Source organism: Grampus griseus (genome assembly GCF_964374135.1).
Source record: "Grampus griseus genome assembly, chromosome: 5".
NCBI lineage: Eukaryota > Metazoa > Chordata > Mammalia > Artiodactyla > Delphinidae > Grampus > Grampus griseus.
In genome coordinates this window covers 139,840,077-139,862,569 of record NC_138998.1, presented here as the reverse complement: position 1 = coordinate 139,862,569, position 22,493 = coordinate 139,840,077, and the positions used below count along the sequence as shown (strand labels likewise).

Sequence of the window (22,493 nt, the reverse complement as noted above, 5' to 3'; positions counted from 1 at the left end):
GGGGGCCCGGCCAACCCATTCCCCAGGCCTGAGTGAGGGGCTCCCTGGGGGGGGGGTCCCCTGGAACCCCCTGCTGGGTGATCCCGGGACCTCCTTCCTCGCCCCAGGGATGCAGCCATGGCGGGGTCCTCGGCTCTTAGGCATTTCTGACTGAGCTGTCACGGAGAGGTGATTTGTCCTGGAAACGAGGCCTTATCTTCCAGGATAGCTGGCCGTCCTCCACGAGCTGTCCTGGGATGCGTGGTCCGCGGGACCGAGCTGCCTGGTGTTGCTTCCGGAAAGGGTGCGGGCTGTCTGAGAACATTCCGGCTGTGGCCAGCTTTCTGGAGCAGACAGCTGCAGTGGCTCGCCCCCCCCCCCTTTTTTTAAACTAAGGTAAATGGGCTCTCAGTGCGGTGGGGAGGGCCCGGGGCGGGGGAGAGAGCCGCAAACCTGCTGACCTGGGTGCACTGGGGTGGGGCTCTCCCGCCAGCTGCTCTCCTCAGTCTAGTGAGCTCAGCCGTCAGAAGTCACCTGGCTCTGACGTATGCAGCCCTTTGGGCGAATGGAGCCTCACTTAACGACACCTTCAGCTTCAGCGGCATCGACATCCTCCTCAGCTGTCGGTCCGGCTGCCTCTCAGAACGTCTGCTGAAAGCGGAAAAAAGCCATCCTTGTGAGTGGCCGGTCTGTAACTCTGGAACCTGTAGTGCCTGGAAGCCTGCGGGCCTGGAGGGATCCTCCCGTGGTCTCCCGGCGGAAGCGGGTCTCTGTCTATCCTGTGGCCGGACCCGTGCCAGGGCCACGTGGGCGCAGAGTGCTGGACTCACGCTGGTGGGGAGCGGCGGCCCAGCGGCCACTTTAACAGAGAATAAAGGCAGTGGGACCAGACAGGTCGCAAAACTGCTTCTTAAAATAGGAAACAGAGCGGCAGCGGTACTGATCCCCGCCGTGACAGCTCGGGAGAGAGTGTTAGGAGTGTAGTTGAACTGGTTAGTGTAGGCGACGTGAGGTCTTCCCCGGGGAGGAGAAAGGAGATGGGCCCGAGGGCGCCGTTTTCTCTCCTTAACTGACAACCCTTATTTGAAATGTTGCTTGATGCAGCCCTTTCCTCTTTCAGATGTCCCTCGGGACCGGGCACGGCGCTGGGGTCTGCCTGCATGTCACCCTGGAACCCAGCAAGCACTGTGGCTGCAGCCGGCGCTGGCCGGCCTGGGCCAGGCACCTGAACCCACTCTTCAGCCCGGCCCGGGGACTTCCACGGGGGCTCTTGTGGACATCGTGTTTTCCATTCATTGGATCTTTGACCAGAGTGCTAAGAGAGCACGTCATGCCGAGCTCAGTTTTGTCCTAGAGTCATGTCATGATTCACTCCTGATACCTGTCGCACTCTTTCCTGACGCCAGGGGAATTCTTTTGCTCCTTGAGCCTGTTCAGAGCCAAAGTCTTGATCCCCTTGCCCCCTGCCTGCCCCGCTCCTGCTGATTCCATAAATGGGGAGCCACCCAGTGATTCCCAGTAGACGTCTAGGGTCATCCTTGCTACCTCCCTCTTCTCCACATCCAGTCGGTCACCAGGACTTAATGGTTCTCCCTCGAAAATGGGCCCTGCATCCACCAGCTTCCTCTCTCTGCACTCCTGGCAGCCGGGGCCCCGGTGACCACCCTGAGTGCCTTGTGGCCGCTCTGCCCCTGCTGCTTCCAGCCTGGGGCTCTGGTGTAGGAATGGGACAGACCTTACGAGCCCTCGCTGCTGCCCTCTGCCCACCTGAGTCAGGGACCCCCTTTATTAAACGTCCCCAGGTCCCTGTACTTCCCCTTCAAAGAACTTGGATTTTCAACTACACTTCTTTTTTTAGGGGTGATTTCCACCTTCTCCCCTAGAAGGTAAATACCCTGAAGGCGCAAGGAAGGGGTCTCTTAATTGGATGCAGATTAAAATTAAAGTAATTGCTGGGAGTACTTAGGTGGGTGATTCCAGACTGTAGGGGTTTATTTAAAAAAAATTTTTTTTGGCCGCACGGCATGGGCATGAGGGATCCTAGCTCCTCAAGCAGGAATCGAACCGGCACCCCCTGCAGTGGAAGTGCAGAGTCTTAACCACTGGACCGCCAGGGAAATCCCTTTAGTGGTTTATTTTAAATTTGGCTGAAAATGCGTGAGCTGTGTTCCAGTGGTTGTCAGGCTTAACTCTTGGCCTTTGGGGCTGGGTAAGTCTTTGCCTGGGGGGCTGTCCTGTGTGCTGCAAGGTGCAGGGTGGCGCTCCTGGCCTCTACCCACTGGATGTACCCAGCGGCGGTGCCCGATGTCCCCCGGAGGCAAAGTCCTCCCAGGGGAGAACCACTGGTCTGCACCCAGGGATCCTCTCCCTGAGACACCCGCCTTGGCCAGCGCTCACCTTGGGGAGGGCGGAGGGGCGGGAACTCCCCTCCCATATGCAGGGGCCGGACGCGCGGGCAGGGGTGCTGTGGTCCTGTCCAGCTGAGCCCACCGCAGGCGGAGCTGGGTGCTGCAGACCTTGGTAAACAGTGCGGCGTGGTTCCTCCTTGCAGGTGGCCTCCTCCCTGGGAAGTGTTTTCATACCTGTAAAGGAGGCCTGGGAGTGAGCTGCGGTCTCAGAGAGGAGGTCAGATCAGTAAGAAGCAGCCTCATTTCCGTGGTAGTTTCTGACTCTCCAGCAGTCTGGGAAGCAGGCGCAGGCGCGGTGGGGTGGGCAGTGCACCCAAGCTCCGGAAGAGCCCCCGTGGTGGGGACGGAGCCGTCCTGGGTCGTGGGCCGGGGGGCTTGTGTGGGAATCTGCATTCTCGGGCGGGGGCTTGGGGGTCCCTGAGGCCGCCCCGGCTGCTTCCTGCCTCAGTTCCCAGCTCCCATAGGCTGTGTGGTTCTAGACTCTTCCTTTAGGAGCTTCCTAGAAAGCGGGTTCCTGGCACCCACCTAGAGCCTGTGCTCCGGGAGCGGAGCCCGGGAGTCTGCGTTTCAGCCGTCTCCCGGGTGCTTTCTACGGTGGCCGTGGTTGAGAACAGGCCAGAGCTTGGCCTTGTGGGATGTGGCCTCTTCTCCTGAATGTACTCTGAGACTTTGACCCATCACGCTGACACCGACCAAGGCCCTGGATACCAGTCTGTAACGGCTGCACCAGGAAGTGGCCTTAGACCAGGGGTTGGCAGACGTTCCGTGAAGGGCAGAGAGTAGACCTTCGGGGCTCTGCAGGCCACGGGGTCTGCGTCGCAGCTACGCATCTCTGCCGCGAGTGCGGAGACGGCCTCCGCCCCGCTGGACGTGGACGGGCGAGACTGCCATGCAGTCAGTTTCTTTACAGAACAGGGGCTGGCTGTGGACAGCAGCTTGGTAGTCGCCCAGAAGTTAAACACTGAAGCACTACGTGACCAGGCAACTCTCCGCCTCGGCACGTATCCAAAGGAGTCGAAAGCAGGGACTTGAACACCTGTGTGTATAAATGTACAGCATTAGTCACAGTAACCGGAAGGTGGAAACGACCCAAGGTCGTGTCCATCAGCAGAGGAGCGCTAAACACAGTGTGTGTGCTCGTACAATGGAATCATGCTCAGCCATAGAGGGGTGACGTTTCGGTTTGTGCTACAGCGTGGATGGACCTGGACGACATATGATGAGTGAAATAAGCCAGTTACTAAAGGACGGATCCTACACGATTCCACGTATGTGAGATCCCTAGAGCAGGCAGGTTCATAGACGGCAAGGGGAAGAGAGGGTGGGAGCGGGGCCTGGAAGGAGGGGTTCCTGTTGAGTGGGCACAGAGTTCTTGTTGGGACGAAGACGAAGTTTTGGGTGGAGTGCGTGGTGTTGGTTGCACAATGTCGTGAACGGATATGATGCCCGTGAATTGCACACTTGGGAATGGTTACGGCGATAGATAGTATGTTACGTACATTTTACTACAGTTTAAATAATGGTTTTAAAAAGAAGGTGGCTCTTGGGCAGCGGTCTGCAGACCCTGCTTTAGACCAGGCTCCGTTGATTGCAGTGTGGGGTTAGGGTTTAGGAATGATGGGGCCAGCCAGAGTGATGGGCTTCACAGAGAAGGGGGCTGGGCTCTCTGGATGGATAATTCGTTAAAGCTTTTGGTCAAACCTAAACGTCCCTTCCGTCATCCCAAGGGAAGGGATTGTCAGTGTGGCCTCGTCATCTGCAGCTCGGAGCCTGCATTGGCTCAGTGCTACCGGAGGGTTTTCAGATAATGATTGCAGGCTCTCTCCTCCCTGCTTACAACAACCCCACGACGCGTAGATGCGTTTGAATAACCACGGACTGAAGACATGGGAAGGCCTAGAATTTAATTATGTGACATTAAAGTGAGCTCTGTGTGTGTGTGTGTGCGCGCGCACGCACACATACGTGCCCTTGTACACGTGTACATGCATTTTAGTAATTTTCTCAGCCGTGTGGAGCTGCTGATCTCCTGGCCACAGTGCCTGTGCCTGTGGCCAGGTGACCACTACGCACACATTCCTCACGTCTTTGAACTTTTCCAGGGAGCGCATGGAACTTTTGGAGGAAGCCAAGAAGATGGAGATGGCCAAGTTCCGTTACATCCTGCCCGTGTACGGCATCTGCCAGGAGCCCGTGGGCCTGGTCATGGAGTACATGGAGACGGGCTCCCTGGAGAAGCTGCTGGCCTCCGAGCCGCTGCCCTGGGACCTGCGCTTCCGCATCGTCCACGAGACGGCCGTGGGCATGAACTTCCTGCACTGCATGGCCCCGCCTCTCCTCCACCTGGACCTCAAGCCCGCCAACATCCTGCTGGACGCCCACTACCACGTCAAGGTAAGGACGTGAGGGGACCGGGTGGCCGGAGCGATGGATGCCCCGGGTGGGGGGCCGCGGGACTGGAACCTCAGGGCCAGCGAGGGGGCCGAAGAGGAGGTGGTTCCCTTGCGGGAAAGAACTCAAAGCAGAGGCCTCTCTCAGCATCAGGATCCCCAGTCTTGCCGTGTGTGGCTGGTAAAAACGCCACAGATGTGTAACTGGAAAATGGACTCTTATGAACAAGGGTCACGCCCCCAAGTCCTGGATCAGGACTCTAGGTTCTGGGCACCCCGGAAAAAGAGGCTGTGGGTTTGTGGATTCCGGTCTTACTGGCCATCTTACACAATCAGATTGAAGCGGACCTCGGCTCGGCCGTCTCCGTGTGGGCTGGGTCAGCCTGTTTCTCCTTGGTGGTTCCCGGGCTCAGGGTGATGGGAGTCTCGGGTTGCTCGGAAATGGGGGCTGCGGAGTGCTGTGGAGAGGGGCCCTGGAGGGACTCATTCTGTTCTCTTCCTTCAAGGCCTGTGAGTTCTGATTTTTTTTTTTTTTTTTTTTTTTTTTTGCGGTACGCGGGCCTCTCACTGTTGTGGCCTCTCCCGTTGCGGAGCACAGGCTCCGGACGCGCAGGCTCAGTGGCCATGGCTCACGGGCCCAGCCGCTCCGCGGCATGTGGGATCTTCCTGGACCGGGCACGAACCCGCGTCCCCTGCATCGGCAGGCGGACTCTACCACTGCGCCACCAGGGAAGCCCTGATCTTTTTTCTTTGATAAGTTTATAAAGCAGCAAAGCACGAGGGATAATATAACTAAAATCGGGTGCCGTCCCCTTGGAACTGGCCCTTGTTAGTGTGGTAGGTTTGTGTTTCTTTGAAGATGTCTCTCCCTTGGAAGGCCATCGTGTCACACCGTGGGGGGCACTAGCCGTGGCTTTCCCACTCAGTGACATGGGTTCTAGGCTCGCCCACCTGCTGAGGTCACCCTGTCCCTCAGGAGGGCGGGTCAGGAAGGGCCACACGCCGTGGCCGGGGTCCCGTCCGGCTCCTCGGCACCGTGGAAGGAGGGCTGGGCCCGGGGTCGCACACAGCCACCCCCCTGCACCCCGACTCTGCAGCAGGCACAGCACTCGGGCTGAGCCAGCCTGTGGCCAGTGGGGGAATCAGTTTCCACGTCGTACACTGAGCGACAAGGTGTCCTTAAGGCGGTGTCCTTCAAGAATAAGATTTTATCAGAAGCTGGAAGTACCCTTCCGCTAAAGTGAAGCGGGGAATTGAGGGAACAAACAAGTGGGTGGTTCCCAGCCTTCCTGAGTTCTAGCAGCCCTGCAGTCCTGTTTCCTTCTGGTTGGGGTGCTGGCTTCACACGTGGACTCTGTCCCCGACGAGCATTGCAGAGTTGTGATGACCAGCGTGGGGTCCGTGGGCACCAAGTCAGAGTGAAACCTTTGATCTCAAACTTGAATGAGCACAAGCAAGGGGAGGTGAGGATGGGTCCCCACTGTGCGCAAGGCCCTGTCTCTGGGAGCTGCCCCGTCTGCCAAGGGAGGTTCCGAGGGGACGGTGGCTCCTGCTAAGCCGGGGCTCCGAGGGGTTAAATCGAGGCCAGTGTTGTCCAGCTGTGTGTGGTTGAGCAGAGGTTCGAACCGGGTTCTGCGGCCCTGGAGCCCTTGGTCTCCCACCCGCCCCACTGCCGTACATGAGATGCTCACAGACATCACGGGTGGCACGCAGTGGCGCACGAGGGCAGACGGGGTAGCGGGCAGTAGGTGTCCAGACAGCCCCTGGGGGTGCAGTGGGAGAGGGGTCACTGGAACTCCAGCTCGGGTGAGGGTGTCACTGGATGGGACTGGTCTTCGGAGAGGACCAGTCAGGAGTGGGGGCACCTGCAGAAGGGCCTTTCGGAGGAGGAAGCAACCCAAGAAAAGTCACGGCAAGTTCTGGGTTTTTAGGGGCAGGAGAAGCAGGAGGCATAGTTGGATTAGGGTACAGGGTGTGGGGAGGCCTTCCACTCATCTTTAAGGATGCTGAGATGCCACTGTAATAGAACGTGCCTTTCTTAGGGAGACCCCACTGATTGCACCCCATCCCTTTGAACGGTCTTTTCAGAGTCACGGAGTGCAGTTGGCCCAGCGGGGCCTGTATCTCAGCTCACTCCCTTCCCACCATCCGGGCCGCTCTCCTAACAGCCATGTGGGATGTCTGGGGCAGGAGTCCCGCCCTTTGAGGACCACGGTGACATCCTCCTGGGCAGCACAGCCCTCGCGCGCTCTGTCCCCGGCAGGGGGGGTGGTGGCCCTGTCGCTGGGGGACGCCTCGCCTGGCTGTGGGCGTGTCGGCGAGGGCGTGTCGGCGAGGGCTGGTGCTCTGGGTGCTGGGAGTGGCCGGCACATAGTCTCCTCCTGTCCTGTCCACGCCGCGATGCTGACCTGCGTCCAGGGGTGGTCGCCGGTGCTGCGTACACAGTAGGACCGAACGCCCGCCCCGCAGGGCGCTGAGTGCCGCTCGCTGGCGCCCGGGGCTGATGTCCTTGTGGTCGTTTCTGCGCTGGCTCCCGGGGCTCCTTGCTTTGAGCGCTTTCTTCCTCCTCCGCTTGTCCACCCCGGCTTGGCAGGCCTGGCACTCGTGGCAGTTTTAGGAAGTGGGTGAACGTTCCTTAAAGGACCAAGGGGCTTGTTAATAAGGACCTGGGGTGGCTGGGAGCAGTGTCCACTGACAGGAAGGGAGGGGACACTGCAGCTCCGAGGAGGTGGCCAGGCCACCAGCCCCTCTTTCCCAAAGGTTGGGAATGCACTTCTGTGACTCCTTTTTTTTTTAAAATAAATAAATTTATTGATTGATTGATTTATGGCTGCATTGGGTCTTCGTTGCTGCTGCACACGGGCTTTCTCTAGTTGTGGCGAGTGGGGGCTACTCTGCGTTGCGGTGTGTGGGCTTCTCATTGTGGTGGCTTCTTTTGATGCAGCGCACGGGCTCTAGGCACGTGGGCATCAGTAGTTGTGGCTCGCGGGCTCTAGAGTGCAGGCTCAGTGGCTGTGGTGCACGGGCTTAGCTGTTCCGCGGCATGTGGGATCTTCCCGGACCAGGGCTCGAACCCGTGTCCCCTGCGTTGCCAGGCAGATTCCTAACCACTGCGCCACCAGGGAAGCCCTGTGACTCCTTAACCAGGTGGGCAGTCACCCTGCACAGCCCCAAACAAGCAGAAACTATATTCACAGGACGCGTTTTTTTCATCCTCAGGAACAGCTCAGCGGGAGCCTTATCTGAGGTTCTAAGTCGGCCGCTCGATTTCTGGGCAGTTTTTAGTTGATGGTTATTTTTAGCAATACAACTTTAATCTGGAATCTTGAAATAAGATCCTAGGTTGTCACTCCATCCCCTTCCCTTGGTCCCTGGAGGCTACATTTTTTGTCCATAGGTAGGATGACTGGAACTGAAAATTTCACAGCAACCACCTGTTTTTGGAAAGTGTATTCAAGACACTTTAATATTAAATTAATATGTGAGGTTAATATTAAGTATGCTAAGTATCACTACTAAAATATTAATTCTAGTGACAGGAGTGAACGCATTTCAAGTTGATAACGGAATAACTCGATTTAAAATCTCAAGCTATACTTGGGGCCCACTTTGCCCAGACCAGGCTGTATTCAGAGGGCTGGATACCCAGGGTCCTGTTCTCTGTGGTGCAGAATGGCCTTTCACTCCAAGGTGGCACGGCCCTGACCCGGCCCTTCGTTAGTCTCTGTTAGTCTCATCCAGCTGGGCCCGGCAGGGGAAGGGCCGTGTCCTGGGGGCCCCTGTGAGCACTGGCTCTGGGCAGTACCGAGGCGGACGCTGAGTGCGGGTTCGTTTGTAAATTATAGGGCGCTTGCTGTCCTCAGGGATTGCCACACTGTCCTGCTGTCTGGGAACCCGGGGACAGACGAGGCAGGCCCTCCCTGGGCGGGACAGGTGAGAAGGAGCAGGTGCAGAAATCCTGTGGGCCGGAGGGTCGGTGGCCATCAGAGAATTCTCATTTCTGAGTTTGCCTTTTGGTGCCGGAGGTTTCACGTAGAATTTAGGCTTATTTTCTTTGCGTCAAGTGTGTATCTTGAAGCAGCAGAAATAAGAAGAAAAGGCTGCCAACGTGGGGGTGGGGCACCAGGTGCCAGGATCCCTGCATGCCCGTCTGTCCTCAGTCCTGAATCTGACACGTCCACACTGCTGGGAGTTCGGTACTGAAACTTCCCCGCTCGTCCACCTGCTACCTTGCGTGGCTCTGTCCCCGGTCCCGAGCTGCAGGGTCGGGGTGATGGGTTCGTTCTGGGGAGCTAGCACTTCCCTTTCCCGAGTGGAAAGTTTCTTGGAGGTCGGAGAATGGACCGCTGCTGGGGACCCCGAAATGGCCAGGCCGGCCTCACTCGTGTGGACCCACACCCCCCCACCGGGCAGAGCCTGACTGCAGAAGTGGGGGCCGGGTCCAGTGTCACAGGCTTTCTTCCCATCCCCCACGCCCCCCCCCCCCCCGCAGATGTGGTCAGAGACCCCTTGGAGGAGCGAGTCCCCAGTCCTAAACCCGCCCTGCTCAGCGGTGATGATGCCAGGCCCCTGGCTCACCTTGTGGGCAGGCGAGCCCAGAACCAAAGGCCTGACTCGGCCGCATTTCCCATCACCCCAGAGGCGTGTTTGAGGGGAGCCCGGAGTTAACTAGAAGGCTTAGAAAAACCCACGCGCCTCGGAGGAGAATTTACGAAGGGGCCGTTTTCCACGTGGATCCTGAGTCCCTTAATGCCAGAGAGTGTGGCCTAATCCCACACAGCGTTTCACCGCCTCTGAGGGCTCTGATTCACACCCCGGGTTGCAGGAGGGGAGGGCGGGCGCCCCGCAGTGACTTCCCCCTTGTGGGTTCCCCTGAGCCTTCAGGACGCCTTGACCTTAGGATACGCGGAGGTAGAGGTGTATGGGGCCCGAGCTGCTGCGTCCAGGTGCCCCTTGGGCCGGTGGGCCCTGCGGCGGAGGGGATGTGTGTCACACCTGTCGTTTGGGTATTGTGTTTGGAGCCAGCAGGTGTCTGTTCCTAGAACGCTCCAGGTGGAGGACAGAGGGCCGCCGAGGTTGGCAGTTGTGTTTTGCTCGCTTTAAAGGGCTTCTGAAGGCGCGTTTCTCTTTGAAGAAGCAGCTGCTGCTTGCCCGCCGGCCCAGCTGTGCGATTGCATAACTGCTTTGCCTCTGAGGGTGCCCCCTCCCTTGCCTTCCTTCTGCCAGTGAATTCCTTCCTTCAAGTGTAATCTTTTCCCCTGTCCATCAAGCTCCTAATGGTTTCAGGCATGGTTCTTCCCAGGCTGGCTGGGCCTTCCCGCCTGCGCCGGGGAGCGCAGGTGATGTGAGAGCCATGGTGCCGATTCCTGAATGCAGCTGCTCAGCCGGGGGTGGGGGGTGGGGGTACTGCCCCTGCCCCCGACGTTGCCAGGGTCCTGGGGGAGGGCATGCTGATAAAACGTCCTGAAGCAGCAGCTCCGGCTGCCTCACTCAGCAAGCTGCCAGCCAAGCCTGATGAGCTCCTTCCCGCCACTGCATTGCAGATCTCCGACTTCGGGCTAGCCAAGTGCAACGGGCTGTCCCACTCGCAGGACCTCAGCATGGACGGCCTTTTCGGCACCATCGCCTACCTTCCTCCTGAGCGTATCCGGGAGAAGAGCCGGCTCTTCGACACCAAGCACGACGTGTACAGGTGTGTGTCAGGCGCGCAGCCCCAGGCCGCCAGGGGCTCCGCGCCTGGATTCCTTGTGCTCTGCAGGGGGACTTGGCCAGGGGCTCCTCCGTGCCGCCAGATAAGAGGTTCAGTCCAAAGGAAAGGGCTTTTAGGCGGAGGGTCCGGGCTACCCCAGGACTGGCTTACAAGAGGGAGTTCTCTGCTGTGAGCACTGCTGGCCCAGGATGGAGAACGTTAGTGGTTGGTGTCAGTTAGAGCCGGTTATGCAACCGGACGGGCAGCTCCCACACCGTGAAAGCTTTGGTGTTTGTAGGATGTAGGGAACATGGGCTCTATTGCTTGTCTGCTGAGAGAACCTGCTACTTCAAGTGGTCTCTGTGTCTGTCTGCGTGTGGATTCCGGCTCCAGAATCCAGTCCCCTGTGGCCCGGAACTCACACTTCCTAACGTCACTTACGCGTGACAGGAGCACAGACACCCTAGAGGCTGTTCACAGACTGGCACCGGGGATGTCTGTGCTGGAGAGCAAGCGTGAATCATTTGGCGCCTTCCTTTCCCACATGGTGAAGGTCTTAATCACTCAGACTTCTCGGAGAAGGAAAGCAGGAGGCGGGTGCCGGCAGGCACGTAAGCCCCTCATTGTGGTTCTTGTCTCACGCGGTGACTGTCACCCTGAGCCCCGCCTTCGGGTCACGGCCACCGCCTGGAGTCCTGGCCGACTGGTTTGACCGTAGCCGCCCGTGCACGTGCTTTGCTGGACTTTGAGCAGGACGTCTGTCAGGGACTGGTGCACAGGGCGCTGGGCACCCGCCTGTAGGGTTTGGGGAGAATAAGGTTCTCTGTTGATTTCTGAGTTGAGAGTTTCAACTTTTGAATTTGTAGATTTCAGTTACTTTTCAATGGGGACTTCTTGCCTTTCGGTAAACAGCTGCCCTTAACCCAGTGCAGGCTGGTAGCTCAGTGCTTGGACTTCTGATTCTGTTGTTATTTTTTTTTAATTTTACCAGATTGAGCTCTTTCGGGGTATATCCAGAGTAATCATATATATATAATTAATATATAAATGACATAAAGGTAACACACACACACACACACACACACACACACACATATATATTACACACAAGTATATATAATTTCTAACAACCAAAAAGGGCTCTGGGAGGTTCAGCCGGTGCCCCCTCATCTTTTCCACGCCCTCAGATGACGTCAGTGGGCTCGAGCCGCCCAGAGCTGTCGTCGGTATTTTGAGGCCCAGTGTTTGCAGGAAGATGGTGTGAGAGAAGCAGACTCCGCCGTTCTCCCCTCGAGCTGACGGTCCAGGAACCGGGTGGCGGTCCCTTCGGGAACCCCTCCTGCTGTTGGGACTGACGGTTCAGTTGATGGAGTTTTGTCTGTTGTCTGACATTTGAGCTTTCCACATGCCTTGTTCCACAGTAAGAGTATTTGCCCATTTAAAAAACTGCATGAAAGATACCTTGGTGTCCCCTCTCTGTCTCGGAGTCTCTCGAAGGCGCTGGGGTGGACTTCCTCAAGCTCGTCGCTGTGTTTGAGGCTCCGGCACGCAGACACTGACGTGCCTCTTCCCTTCCAGCTTCGCCATCGTGATCTGGGGCGTGCTCACGCAGAAGAAGCCGTTTGCGGGTGAGTGGACATGTCTAGGGGTGATGCAGCCGCCTCTCCCCGAGCAGTGGAGGGCGTGCTCTGTGGTCCTTTCTCTGTGTCAGAAGTGCCTGCGGATCACAGTCGGGGCCGCTCTGGGCCGTGGTGCTGGCGGGCCGTCTGGTGGGGAGCAGGGCTGCCTTGTCCTGCCCAGCAGGTCCGCACAGAGACCCACCCCCCACCTCATTGCAGGCTTTCATATATGCCGACGAGGCGCTCTGCCGTGCAGCTCACATACGGGGAAAGGCACCGATCTGATGGGGTCTGTTCAGTGACTCTTGTTAGGTACTAGCTCATTGTTTTGTGTGTGTGCTATAATACACGTAACATAAAATGTCTCATTTTAACCATTTAAACTGTACATTGTGGCATTAAGTGCATTCACGGTGCTGTATAGTCGTCACCACCGTCTGGTTTTAGAACATTCCGTCACCCCAAAAGGAAACCCCGGGCTGCTTAGGCAGTCACTCCCTTCCCCGCACCCCAGCCCCTGTTGACCACTGATCTACTTTCTGTCTGTGTAGGTTTGTCCGTTGTAGTGATTTCCAGATACATATTTTTTTAATTTTCTAATTTTTGATTGTAAAACACACATCACTTAAAAATGGCCATCTGAACCGTTTTGAAGTGTACAGTTTGGTCACGTGAAGTGTCTTCCCATTGTGGGGCAACCAGCCTCCAGAATCATTGGGTGGATGCTCCCCGGGTCAGCACACCCGGCCCGAGGGCTGTGGGTTTCCTCCCCCTGCCACGCACCCACCATGCTGATTTCCGGCCCCAAGGTCTCAGTACCTTGACTCGGTTTATTGGAAAAGTCAAGTACCTGGGCTACGCACTCTCTTCTGGTCTGACCAAAAAGATCTAAGAACGCAGATCAGAGTCAGCACGTGGCCCCCAGGTCTTTTGCAGGGTTTTGTCTGTACGTCGTTACCCTGTCTCCCTGCCATCTCCTGCTCAGTGGAGGTCCGTGGTCTGGATTCTTTTCAGCGTGGCCAGGTGGCACTGTCGCTCGGGCCGCCGGGGGCCTGCGCTTTGGGGTAGAAATTCAGGAGGACGTTTTCGTCACTGCAGGGCAGTTTGGGCCACTTGGGGCCGGGCGATGTGACTCGTGACTTTCAGCGTTCTTCCCTTTGGTGGGCGTGGGCCCCTTTGGAACCCATCTCGTTCCCTGTTTTTCTCCTTTGAACTTGGTTTTCCTTTGAGTTCGATGCCCAGAAAGACCTGCTCTGTGATACAAGGCAGTGATTCCATTTGGTAGATCACAGATAGTTTCTAAAACCTGGAAAACAGAGGACAGATGTGCCCTGCAAGGTGAAGGATTAAAGAATGCTCTGTGCTTTGAAAAGGAAATACCGTGTCTCCTGGGCGCTTGGTGGTGACGTGCCCCAAACTTTCCCACGGTTGTCACTCCTCCCGAAGATAAGAAATCCTGCCTCGGCCCCACGGAGCTGCCCTGACCTGTGCACCTGCCCTTTGCAGATGAGAAGAACATCCTGCACATCATGGTGAAAGTGGTGAAGGGCCACCGCCCCGAGCTGCCGCCTGTCTGCAGACCCAGGCCCCGCGCCTGCGAGAGTCTCCTGCGCCTCATGCAGAGGTGCTGGCACGGGGACCCCCGGGAGCGGCCCAGCTTCCAAGGTGAGTGCCCCCAGAGGGCGCCCGGAGTATTGCTGCTTGAGGGTCATGCCGCTGTCCCAGGTGACGGAGTCGACGGCCGGAACAGGGGAGGCTGTCCGGAGACAGGAGCGCCAGGGCGAGCCCGGCACCCGCAGGCTGTGCCCGCCGGTGGCCCCTGCCTGTGACGGGGGCGAGGAGGCTGGAGCCACGTGGTCAGCTCCAGCTGTCCACCCCCGGCTGTGGCCCGCTGCCCTCAGCGGCCTCCTCTTGGTGTTGCAGGTTCAGGTGCAGCAATGCATCTTTTAGGGACGATGCGACCGCTGGCCTGCGGCTTTCTTTGCATTTCTCATGGCGCCTTGTTCCTGGGGAACGGCTGTGTCCTTTGGTTAGGAGAGTGATCCTGACGCACTTGAAATTGATCACGACGTTTAAAACGTATGGGGAAACCAGCGTGAATGCGGTGGGAGCCTCTCGCCAGGAGCCGGCAGCCGGGCTGTCGGGGTACGCGCTCCGGCGGGTCTGGCTTCTTGGGGAAACGGGGCCTCCGTGGCTCCTGCTTGGAGTCTGGCCAGACCCTGCATGTGGTTGCCGATGGGGACCCGTGCGGGGTTGCCATGAGCTTGGCCGGGGGCCAGCAGCCTGGGAGGCCACAGTGCTGACCGGTCAAGAGGCTGGACCCTGCAGGTGCTGCCTCTTCTGTCCCGGCCTGAGGTCACACGTTTAACTGGAGCGTTTGTGTGAGTCAGTGTCGAGGCGCTATACCCTTTTGTGTTTTGTCCCCCAAAGAAATCACTTCTGAAACCGAGGACCTGTGTGAAAAACCTGATGATGAGGTGAAAGAGACAACTCCAGACCCGGATGTGAGAAACCCACCGGAGGCCGAGGCCGAGGTAATGGGGACCCTCCCGGGGGCCTGGTTCCCCCTAACCTGGCTTTGGGGGTTGAGTCTCTCTTTTCTGCAAATGCCCTGCCAGCCTGGACCACTCGCCCCCTGTTCTGAGGCTTGGGCCGTCCCCCGCCCCGCCCCTGCCTGCTCGGCCTTGGTGAGCTGGACTCGGAAGCCTGCAGGCCAGATGGGGGAGGGGGTCTGGGCTCTGGGGGTCTGGGGGTCTTTTTGCACCTGGAGGCTGGGGATCTGTCCACTTTCTAACTGCCTATACACGTTTTGTTTTATGAGTGCCACGCAGGTTAGGTGAGATGTGATCAATTCTAACTGCTAACTAAATAAATACCTTTCGGGTAGTAAGACTCGTGAAGTGGGGCCTGCTAAACTAAACTTTGTTGGGTGATATCTGGTGTTATCACCCCAGGCTGTGCTGTAGGGCCGGGAGATAAGTAAGCATTGATGGTGTTTCTGCTGTCTGAGCAGGAAGGGGCGTGTGCGTGAGGGCAGAGGGCAGAGGGGCAGGGAAGGGGACCCGGTCCCCACCACCCCCACAAGGGAAGAAAGGCCCAGGCGTGGTGTGACTCGGTGCGCCAGGCCACCAGTTCCCGAGGAGAGGGAAGATTGGGGACAGCTGGGCGGGAACCAGGAGGAATCACGAGCCACCTGCAGATTCTAACTCCTCGGCACAACCTGCGTTTCTCGCGGCCGGGCAGGAGGGGGCCCTCGGAAGGGCCCGTTAGGATGGGTTGGGGTGGAGTGCCGTGCTGTCCCTGTAGCTCGGCCCCTGCCCCCCACCCTTGTACACACGCGGCCCCCCAGCTAGACTCGCACAGCTCCGGGGAGGGTGGCGGGTTGTTAGGACCCCAGCCCATCTCCTTCCTCCGTTTCGTATCAGCGCTGACCTGTCCCGGGTGGACACGGCCAGCACACAGGCTTCACCTCCTGCAGCTTATTCACGTCTTGTCCGGATAACTCAGGGCCACGTCACTGCGCAGATGGGGCCCAGCATGGTGACGGGCATTCCGTCCCCATCGTCGTCTTTTCTTACCATGTCCTCCCGCCGGGTGGACCCAGCGCAGGGTCTCTGGGCCCCCTAGAACCATGGTAACGGGAGTTAAATTCCCTGCATGGCTCACGGGGGACCCACGTGTTCCCCACCTCCTCCGCCCGCCCCGTCAGGTCACGGATGGAGCCTCATCCCCTCCGTGTGCTGTCTCTGCAGGCGCCCGCGGCCACCCCGCTCAAGCGAGCCTCTGCCCCGACCTTTGACAACGACTACAGCCTCTCCGAGCTGCTGTCCCAGCTAGACTCGGGCATCTCCCAGACCCTCGAGGGCCCGGAAGAGCTCGGCCGCAGCTCCTCCGCGTGCAAACTCCCGTCGGCGAGCAGCGGCAAGAGGCTGTCGGGGGTGTCCTCGGTGGATTCTGCCTTCTCCTCCAGAGGGTCGCTGTCCTTGTCCTTCGAGCGGGAGTCTTCAGTGGGCGGTGAGTGGAGGGCCCATCCCTGGGAAATAATGTGCTTAACTGGGGGCCCGGGGGGCCGAGCAGAGAGTGAGCAACTGAACGGGCTTCCTGACCTCACGGTAGCTGTCCTGTGTTTTCTGCAGCCCTTCACTGATTGGGTTTGGCGTCAGTGCAAATGCAGAGATGCACGTGGGCTGAGCAGGTGTCACTTAGATGTAAGAGGGGTGAGTCACACCCCTGGCTGTGCGGGTGGGTCTCACCCGTGCCAGCCCGGCACGCAGGGGCTGACCTCCGGTTTGCAGGTTGAAGAACTCGAGCTGCATCAGGGAGCCCAGTGGATGTATGGAACCCCTCCCCCTGGAGACCTCTCTCTCTTGTAATGTCAGCCCTGTACCCCCTTTCCCAGACGGTGAGGGGAAAACACCCGCATTCCTTCTTATTCGTGCGCTCCCATCTACCACAGCCGTGCATGTTGATGGGCAAGCTGGCCTTGGAGGTTGTGAGTCCCTGGTCCTGTTTATATACCTTGGGTTTTCTGTCTAGAAGGTGCTTTCCCCTGCCCCTGCCCTGTCCCAGGTGCTGGCCCTCGGGTGGGGGCCTGCTGCTAACTACAGCCCCCTCGTTGCTGCCTGTGAGGATGACGTATGAGGTGTCCTTTCCGTGAGGAAAATATGCCTGCTCACACTTAGGGCTACAGTGCAGGGGTGGCCAGAGGGGCGCGGGAAGGGTACAGACCCCAGGAGGAAGGGGAACTTGTTTTTCCTGGGGAATCGGGGAGTTCCTCCTGGAATGAGGACTCTTCCTAGATGCCGTGGACCTCCTGGAATTTTTAGAGTGGAATACTTGGGATGAGAGGGGGCACTTAGGGTTGAGGAAACTCCTTACAGAGGCACAGAGGTGGGGAAGGCCTGGCTGGACTGGAGGTTAGCAGCCAGCGATGAGGCTGAAGAGAAAGAAGCACCCGTCTCCCACGGAGAAAGATGTGGAACTTTCTCTCGGGGCCTGCTACCCTCAAGTGACGTCTTCATGCTTGGAGAGGACCAGTCACTGGCCCATCTCAGAAGCAGTGTTAAAACACTAAGTCCCCATTGGGCTGATTCCATTTTCTTAATACACCCCATGCCCCCTCCTCCAACGCAGGGCCCCTTGAAAATGTTTCACGTGAGGGCGTCTCGTTTCATTTAAATCGGAACCCGACAATGTAATAGGATTTTTATGTTAAATTTAACCTTTACATCGTGAATAACAGTCCTTCTAAAATGGGAGACTCAGTCCTTTAAGGAGTATTCTAGAAAGCGTCCTTCATGATATTGCTGAGACAAGAGGCATCATTTGGAGGTTGGGCTGGGAGCAGGTGGTGGGCCCTGGAGGAGTGGCCTGGGCTAGGAGCTGCCAGCTCTCCAGTGGGTTGGGGGCTGCTGCCTGGTCTGTGCTGCCATTTCTGAGTACCAGCTGGGGCCTGAGTTTTACATCCCTTATCTAATCGCGACCCTACCGGATGGGTAGAATGATTTTTACTTTGTACCTCGACAGAAGAGCACTTTGGAGACATTCGTTGCCCTGCCCGAGGTCTCCCTACTCGATCTTAAATTAAACCAGCATGGACAGCACAGCACTTAAGCGATTTCAGATAAAAAGCGGCCTGGAGGCCACGGGGAGTTGGGGGCCATGTAGAAAACACTGGCCGGGCCCGGGGAGGCAGCCCCACGTGACCCCTGCACCTGCTCTTCCCACAGATCTCGGTGCCACCGACATCCAGAAGAAGAAGCTCGTGGATGCCATCGTGAACGGGGACACCAGCAGGCTGATGAAGATCCTGCAGCCCCAGGACGTCGACCTGGTCCTGGACGGCGGCGCCAGCCTGCTGCACCTGGCCGTGCAGGCTGGGCAGGAAGACTGCGTCAAGTGGCTGCTGCTTAACAACGCCAACCCCAATCTCACCAACAGGAAGGGCTCCACCCCCCTCCACGTGGCCGTGGAGAAGAGGGTGCGGGGCGTCGTGGAGCTCCTGCTGACCCGGAAGATCAGCGTCAATGCCGCGGACGAGGACCAGTGGACGGCCCTGCACTTCGCGGCCCAGAATGGGGACGAGGGCAGCACGCGGCTGCTGCTGGAGAAGAACGCCTCCATGCACGAGGCAGACTGCGAGGGCCGGACGCCCATGCACGTGGCCTGCCAGCACGGCCAGGAGAGCATTGTGCGTATCCTGCTGCGCCACGGCGTGGACGCCGGCCTGCCGGGGAAGGACGCCTGGGTGCCGCTGCACTACGCCGCCTGGCAGGGCCACCTGCCTATCGTCAAGCTGCTGGCCAAGCAGCCGGGGGTGAGCGTGGACGCCCAGACGCTGGATGGGAGGACGCCCCTGCACCTGGCCGCCCAGCGCGGGCACTACCGCGTGGCCCGCGTCCTCATCGACCTGCACTCCGACGTCAACGTCTGCGGCCTGCTGGCGCAGACGCCCCTGCACGTGGCCGCGGAGACGGGGCACACGAGCACCGCCAGGTTGCTCCTGCACCGGGGCGCCCGCAGGGAGGCCGTGACGGCTGAGGGCTGCACCGCACTGCACCTGGCCGCCCGCGGTGGGCACCTGGCGACCGTCAGGCTGCTGGTGGAGGAGCGGGCCGACGTGCTGGCCCGGGGGCCCCGCCGCCAGACGGCGCTGCACCTGGCCGCTGCCGGCGGGCACTCGGAGGTGGTGGCGGAGCTAGTCAGCGCCGACGTGCGTGACCTGTCTGACGAGCAGGGGCTCAGCGCACTGCACCTGGCCGCCCGGGGCCGGCACGCCAAGACGGTGGAGACGCTGCTCAGACACGGGGCCCACGTCAACCTGCAGAGCCTCAAGTTCCAGGGCGGCCCCGGCCCCTCCGCCGCGCTCCTCCGGCGAAGCAAGACCTAGCCTGCCGCCCCCGGAGACGGGGCCCCCGCGGGGTTCCTGTCCCCGCGCCGTGCTCCGCTCGCCCTGTCTGCGGCCTGCGGGATGCCTTCGAGAGGCGGGTGGCCGCCGACTTGGGATTCGCGCCGGCATCTGCTTGGGCATCGCCTGCGCACCCCCCCGACGAGGCTGGTCAGGGTGTGCGTGACCACTGCCCACGGGTGCGCCCGGCGTTGGAGGGACGGGGGGTCGGAGGCATTTGGCTGCACCCCCCGCTCCTGCCGTCGGTCCCTCGGTGACAGGGCCGTGAGCCCCCCCACCCCGTCGTGAGCGGAGCCACCTGTGGCTGGGAAGGTGGTGTGCAGGAAGAGCTGCGTCTTTTCTCTCCATTTGCAGCGGCAGGCAAAGAAGCCTGTTCCAGAAGGCTTTCGTGGAATTCTTGTTCTCCGGAAGAATACCTTTCATAGACGAACAGTGTCAGCTGTCGCTTTAGATCCGTGAAAAACTTCCATCTCATTGGATCGTCTGCCTTCTGCGCAACAAGTGTGAACTAGTGGTTGGTTTTTAAAGCAAAAACGGTCATCTCACCGGCCCTTTCATACCCAGATTTGTCCGTCACTCAGTCCTCGTGGGTGGCCACACACGTGTGCCGTGAGTGCTACCTGCCCTAATTCATGTCTCGTTGCAGAAAATGTTTGAACTTTAGAGTCAAGTGTCTAAAAGTCAAGAAAAATTCACTGACGGCCTCAGTTTTGGACTCAGAACAGTGTTAGCGAGCTAGATGCACCACCTTCCTCACCGTTTTCAGCCGTCAGTCTTGGCCGGGTAGCGGTTTGTGCCGAGTGATGCTGTTTTAGGGTCTCCAAGGGGGTTTCTGACCTGCCTTACAAACGGCTACTCTTTGCAGCGGCCTCAGCTTTTGGGGTGTGACCCCCCAAGTCAGCTCCAGGAGACAGCCTCACGGTCTTGGATGTAAAAACCCCGTTCTTTAGTTGTCACCTGTGTCCCACATGCACCCGCCCCCCAATACCATGATTAGAGTCAGTTTGCTGCAGGCCCCGACCCTGTATGCAAACACGCCCTTTGGACTGGTGTGTGAAACAGAGATTGATGTTAACGTACCATGTACGTTAATGTGAATCTGTGGGCAGGATCCTTCTTTTCTGTGACAGGAAGTATCCGGGCTGCTTAGAACTGGCTATGTTTTAATATGCCTTGTGCTTTGAATGTGTTGTGTTACTGTTGTATGTAGAACACGTGGAAGAAGAAGCTTCCGTTTGATGTCAATAAAGCTAAGTTCTCTTCCGACCTTTTTGAAACCGATGAGCCTACATTTTCATATACATGAGCTCGAAGAATCTGATTTCTGAAAACCAGATGTGAGGCAGTCACATGTGGGGTGGAGATGCCCTTTGGAAGGGCAATCTGTGTGCCCTGAATTTACCCGTGATCTGGGGGGGATGGAAGAGGTGGAAGGGTGGACCCGGGCTTCCTGCCTCCTTAGCCCGGGACCTTCCTCCTGCATGTGTGAACCGTTAGGGAAGAAGCTCCCAACACCAGAGTTTTTATTTCTTTGTAAGTTTTTTTTTTTGGCCATGCCCTATGGCATGCGGGGTCTTAGTTCCCCGGCCAGGGATTGAACCCACGCTTCCTGCGGTGGAAGCATGGAATCCTATAACCACTGGACCGTCAGGGAATTCCCCTTAACTTTACATTTTGAAAGAATTTTAAAATACAGAAAAGTTGTAAGAATAGCACATAGAACCCCGGTGTCCCCTTCGTAGATTTTCCCTTTGTTTCCATTTAATTCTTTTGCCTCGTCATTCCCTTTTCTTTCGGATCTACCCACCCATCCATCCCCCAACCCCCTCATCCGTTCATCTCTTCGTCCCCCGTGCACTTATCCATCCATCCATTCGCCCCACCCATCTCCCCACCCACCTGTCCATCTGTCCGTCCATCCACCTCTCTGAGTAGGTCGCGGAAAATAGGCCTCACGACCCCTAAGTACTTCAGTATGTGTTTCCTAAAAACAAGGACTGTAGCCACGGTGTATCTATCAAAATCGAGAAATGAACGTTGATACGATGCCATCATCTCATCTACAAATCCTTGTCAAGGGTTTACTGACTGTCCCCAGAGTGTCCTTTATAGGAGAACAACCAGCCAGCCACAGTCTCAGGGCTCCGTTCCATCCTGGCCCAGGATCTCGCTGTGTTGCGTTGTTAAGACTCTTCAGGCTTCAGCCCTCGTTTCTCAGTGTCGTCTTTCATGACCTTGCCTTCAGGGAGCTACAGCCGGTAATTTCGTGGACTGCCCTCAGCGTAGGTTTGTCTTAGTTCTCTTCTGGATTTGACCTAGGCTAAGCATTTTTTTTTTTAACATCTTTATTGGAGTATAATTGCTTTACAATGGTGGCTAAGCGCTTTTGGCAGAAACACCACAGACGTGACACCGTGTATGAAGTATAGCTTACCTTTTAATTTTTTGATTTGTATCATGTGCTCACGAATTCCTATTTGAACGCTTATTATCCTTTATTTTGGCGTTGGAATTATCCCTGATTTGGCCAGTTTGCACTGGCTCTCGCGTCCCTTTGATGCCTCCCCATCAGTCGTTGAGCACTTCCTGCTTTCTGACACAATGAGGTGGTCCAGGCACATGCTGTACTTCCTTCACCCCAGCCTCAGAAGCAGCCATTTCTCCAAGGAAACCAGTTTCCTTCGGTGAAGAATGGTATTTAGAAGCCGAGATCTGGGCGTTAGATACGCTCATTGTTCCTGGAGTGCCACTGCCTCTCGTCCCTCAGGAGACAGATCTGGGAAAAGCGTGTGTGTGTAACTTTCATGTATACACACATACATGTCCCCATGTCTTCTTGAGAACGATGATTTCACATCGATGCCTTCAATTACAGCCCGACACCCCAGGGTGTATTCCAGCTTCTCCGTACTTGTATCTGTTTCCTCTGACAGTGAGGAGGTTGGTCCCCATCGTCCTCAGTACATTGTGCCCATTCGCCCCGTCCCTATGCGTGTAACGAATCTGCCTGCTGTGCTGGCTGCCCCCTCAGCCTCTGTCCCTTCTCGCCGCCTGAGCCAGCAGGTCCCTCCCTGCCTGTGCCCAGCAGTGCGCCAGCTGAGAGCTCCCTGGTCCGTGGAACGAGGATTCTTTTAAAAATCCTTTTGCGCCAGGAGTCGAGACGCAGGAACTTTCACTTACTAAGCCTCTGCCGTTTGGCTTAAGTTTCCTTTTCTTCCGGTGTGCACCTTCTTCACTTCCCTTCCTGTCTTGAGGTAGTTTAACAACATTACATTTTTCCTTCTTTGCTTCCCGTAGAAGTCGGGCCTTTCCGCCATTTTTCTCTGATCCCTATTTCATGCTTTTTCATTTAGGAGCATCTTCTGGTTTGAGGACGGCATGAATTTTTCTTAGATTTTCTGCTCTAGAAAAAAAAAAAAGCCTCTTTGTTCTTGGGGGGAAACAAGAGTGAGTCTTTTTTTTTTTTTTTTTTTTTTTTGCGGTACGCGGGCCTCTCGCTGT

At 57.6% G+C, this 22,493-nt stretch overlaps 1 protein-coding gene across 1 annotated transcript; it reads left to right on the top strand.

Annotated features, from left to right (window-relative positions):
* The first annotated feature begins 3,616 nt into the window (after nt 1-3,616).
* RIPK4 (receptor interacting serine/threonine kinase 4) lies at nt 3,617-20,176 on the top strand. Its single transcript, XM_082655421.1, has 8 exons — nt 3,617-3,655; nt 4,490-4,781; nt 10,321-10,469; nt 12,045-12,094; nt 13,592-13,750; nt 14,516-14,619; nt 15,838-16,099; nt 17,815-20,176. The coding sequence occupies exons 2-8, from the start codon at nt 4,497-4,499 to the stop codon at nt 18,972-18,974; spliced, it is 2,169 nt and encodes a 722-aa protein (XP_082511547.1). The 5' UTR covers nt 3,617-3,655; nt 4,490-4,496; the 3' UTR covers nt 18,975-20,176.
* The last annotated feature ends 2,317 nt before the right edge of the window (nt 20,177-22,493 follow it).

Coding starts and splice junctions, on each gene's coding strand:
- RIPK4 (XM_082655421.1), top strand. CDS start 4,497: ATGGAACTTTTGGAGGAAGCCAAGAAGATGGAGATGGCCAAGTTCCGT. Junction 13,751..14,515: donor GGAGCGGCCCAGCTTCCAAG/GTGAGTGCCCCC, acceptor TGTCCCCCAAAG/AAATCACTTCTGAAACCGAG. Junction 14,620..15,837: donor CACCGGAGGCCGAGGCCGAG/GTAATGGGGACC, acceptor CTGTCTCTGCAG/GCGCCCGCGGCCACCCCGCT.